The sequence below is a fragment of the Cyprinodon variegatus genome, unplaced genomic scaffold (genome assembly GCF_000732505.1).
Source record: "Cyprinodon variegatus isolate N-32 unplaced genomic scaffold, C_variegatus-1.0 Scaffold169, whole genome shotgun sequence".
Taxonomy (NCBI): domain Eukaryota; kingdom Metazoa; phylum Chordata; class Actinopteri; order Cyprinodontiformes; family Cyprinodontidae; genus Cyprinodon; species Cyprinodon variegatus.
Genome location: NW_015150622.1, coordinates 20,192 through 23,911, shown reverse-complemented (window position 1 = coordinate 23,911; position 3,720 = coordinate 20,192). Strand labels below are relative to the sequence as shown.

The 3,720-nt window shown below is 38.0% G+C and overlaps 1 protein-coding gene across 1 annotated transcript in view; it reads right to left on the bottom strand.

Moving 5' to 3' along the window:
* The window catches only part of rps6kb2 (ribosomal protein S6 kinase, 70kDa, polypeptide 2), a 12,762-nt gene extending 12,080 nt beyond the window's left edge, over positions 1-682 (bottom strand). The window contains exons 1-3 of the mRNA XM_015378310.1: positions 629-682; positions 513-550; positions 314-428 (exon numbers count right to left, since the gene is read on the bottom strand). Of these exons, the coding sequence (XP_015233796.1) occupies positions 314-428; positions 513-550; positions 629-682 (207 nt within the window). The remainder of the gene's footprint in view (positions 1-313; positions 429-512; positions 551-628) is intronic.
* Positions 683-3,720: the final 3,038 nt, after the last annotated feature.

The window sequence follows — 3,720 nt, the reverse complement described above, 5'->3', positions numbered from 1 at the left end:
ATATGGTGTTTTTAAATGGCAATATATCAGCATATGAAGATATTGTGATATTTTAATGTATCAATATTTTTCCCTCGTCTTTAGAAGTTTTTAAGTCTGTAAAGAAGAATTTTTTGAGGAAGAATTTTTTTTTTTTTTTAGACTTTAGAAACTCAGAAGCTGATCAAATATCGGGTTAAATATCGGTGGGGTGGCCGATATTCAGTTTTAAGGCGGATACAGGCCGATATCGATAGGGGGCCGATTATATTGTGCATCCCTACATGAGAACACACAAGTACACATATTGAGAAACGTCGGTGGTCACAGTCACCTTGCCATAGGCTCCTTTCCCCAGCACCCTAAGGAGCTCGAAGCAATCGGGTCCGACTCTCTCGCTGTCTCTGTTGACGCTCTCACTGGTGAGCTCCACCTCCTCGGTTTGAGCGCTGCCATGACAACAGAGCAGAAGAAACCCTTTGGTTGGATCATCAGCACCCGCTTCCCCCTGAACTTAAACCTCCTGAACTTACCTGTCGGGTTCCACGACAGTCAGCTCACAGGCATCATCCTGCAGACAGAAGAAGGAAGTTAAAGTGATTCCATCAAAACGTTTCCGAGCCGTTAGAGATGCTAATGAAAGGCTGACCTCTGTGTCGCTGATGTCCTCAGTCTCCAGATCAATGTCAAACACTCCCGCCATCCTAAAAACATAACACACATGTATGTCATTTCTATACTTCAGGTAACTTTTATTTTGTTGTATCTGTGTTATGCTTCAGCATGTATTTATCATTTGAGGCCCAGCCTGCGTCATTCGTCACAGTGCAACCTCACAGGCCAGATGCATGATGGGAACAACAGAAAAACTCATCACTGGAACATTTCTATGGGTCTTTTACTCAGAGCGCCGCCTGGACTGTTTAAAGTAAGCAGCTTGATGGGAAACATGTCAGATTCAGAGAAAAAAGCTTTCATCTTCCCAGATCCAGAAAAATAATGAATGTAGGAGGACCGTTAGTGGGCAGCTTAAAAGCTTGATACGCTCTCAGAGGCAAAGGTGTATTTTGATGATAAAAGAAAATAATCCTACTCTGTGCTTTGCATTACTTGTTATTTTGTACAGTTATTATAGATGCTTATTTTACATTACTGAAGTAAGAAATAATGGAGTTCAATCTGTACTTCTGTCTTTTGTAGGACTTGAGGCTTTTATTTTGAAACAGGACAGTATTTTGAAAAAGAGGAGGAGGACGGCCTGCAGGAAAAGGTCCATCTGGATCGGCTCAGGAACTGGTGACTGAGGCGTCTGTATATTGGTCAGATGTTGGAAGAACATCTGTACTTCTAACATGACAAACTATAGCGGCTCTATATAACAGAACATCATTTAAAAAAGTAAGAAAAGACAAACACACATCAATTATTATTAATATTGATTTAAAAACTGAACATTAAACCAACAGAATAATAAGCAGTTTAGCTGGATCTACAAATTAAGATCCTTTGACTTGAATAAAATGTAAAACTTCCTCTTTCTCTGAATTAATCTAAACCAAAAAAAACACTGGCTTAAAAATTGCACAATATATATATTTTTTTCATATATTGTAAATTTACCTGATTTCTATTCTAAACCAAGTGATTCCATTTCTTTTTTATGATTTCCAGAAATCTTTTTCACATCAGCTGAATCCAAATTGGGAAGTTTGATTATTTAAACTCCTATAATAACCTTTAAATCTCAGAGTTAAAGTCAAACTTCAATTATACAATAACTTTATTAGGGTTGTGAGATTTCTTCTTTATACTGAACAGTTGTTTTTTAACCTTGAATTAATAACTAAACTAACCGTTGCCTGCAGAAGCCTATGATGAAATGGCTATTAACTTATTTTAAAGCTTAAAACTAAATCTGATTTGTAGGCGACGACTTCTTTAAAATCACTGTTAAATTACCTTGGAGTGACTTTTAGTCCTACAACAATGAATGAACCTGGATAGGAACTATTTAGCAACGTCAGCCACAAGTAGAAGTACAGAAGGTAAACGCATCAGCTAGGCGTTGTTTTATTGTTATCATTTATGACACAAATGCGCAGAGCGTCAGATTTCTGACATTAACGTCAAGAGCAAGCAAACAACAACAGCCAAGCAGGACAATTCGACCAATCACATTCCTCCAACATCTACATTACTCAGCCTCATATCTAGAAATGTCAGGATTATTTTAATTGATGATGAGTGGGTCTGTTAAGCCCTAATATCAGCTGCCTGTTGCGTGTCAGAAGTGATGTTTCCCCACATAGTTTATCCAATTAGAACGGTTCCTCTGTCTGGATAAAAAGTCATCTTCATTCTACATGTCAAAAATATTTGGAAATGGAATGAGAGCAGCGTCCTTCAGCTTATTTACAAACATGTATGATGTAATGATGTGATAAACTGGAGATGCATAAAATGCTTGTTTAACTCTAATCCGAGGCCACTTCAAGAGACGCGAGCCAGGTTTGTGAGCAGCTGCCTTCTGTAACTCTAAGCAGCTTCCCTGATCTGAGTAAGATTACAATTTCTGTCTACATCTGTCGTCATTAGGGGTGTGGAAAAGAAATTGTTGTGCAATATGTCGTGATTTTTGGCTGCCTGATATAATATCAATCTTTCCATTCCTGGTATCGATGTTTTTAAGCAAAACAGCAAAACAAACCCCAAGCAACATGGATACCACAATAACTGAGCCATCAATGTCATCTGATAAACATATAAAGAGGTTGCTTTTTTTTAATCTATAAAAGTCCTGAATCGATTCGATTTTGATTCATACAGTTCTAAATCTGTTCAATCTGTTTTTACAATAATGAAAGTGGTTCAACTGTGTTTCAAAGTACTCATGTATTTTATTTTTTTCCTGTCACATTAAACACAAAGTGCAAACTTGTAAATCAGACAGTTTAAACTTGAGGTGTGAACAAAACTGTTTTGTTTGTGAAAAGTAAAGCCTCACTCGAGCAAGCAGACGTGTCAAAGCAGACATGCATGAGTTGCATTATCTTCACTGCACAAACCCTATTTGCAGCATTGTCTGTAGCAATTACAGAGTTTTTTTTTTGCTGGTCAGCCCTCATTTGTTAATGTCTTCAGTCAAACTATTGGCTATATTTGCAGCTGTCTGGCTTTAAATAATCTTGAGTGCATCTTTCCTGCTCATTTTAATGTGAACGTCACACGCGTCACTATAAAACTAACCGATCTCATTCCCTAGGCATCGATTTGGCAAAAATGTAAAGGAATCGATTCAAAATCAATTAAATCAATTTTTTTACCCAGCCCTAATCGTGACCCAAGTATCGTGTCATGTATCGTATCATAACACCCATGCCAATACTCCCACCTAGCTGCCATGTCTCCTGGTTATTTAATAGATATACATCATAAGAGTCAAGAGTTTATCCTTAGTGATCTTTTCTCAGGAAATGAAGCAGAGAGAGAACGCTTAAAGGTGTAAACACAGAGCTTTCCTTTACACATGGTAGAACACACCAAACAGAGAAAATGGCTAATAGCTGTTCTCTAACACAGAAGTTCAGAGCTGTGGTTCAGGTGGAGGTCAGGAACACATTGTTAAAAACAAAACAAAAAATCTGCAGCAGAGCAAATAAAGGAAACTGCAGCCAGCAGCAGCATGAAGTGAATGAGAACAGAACCTGAGGGGGAGAACAGAGGGGATCTGATCCAGAGGTG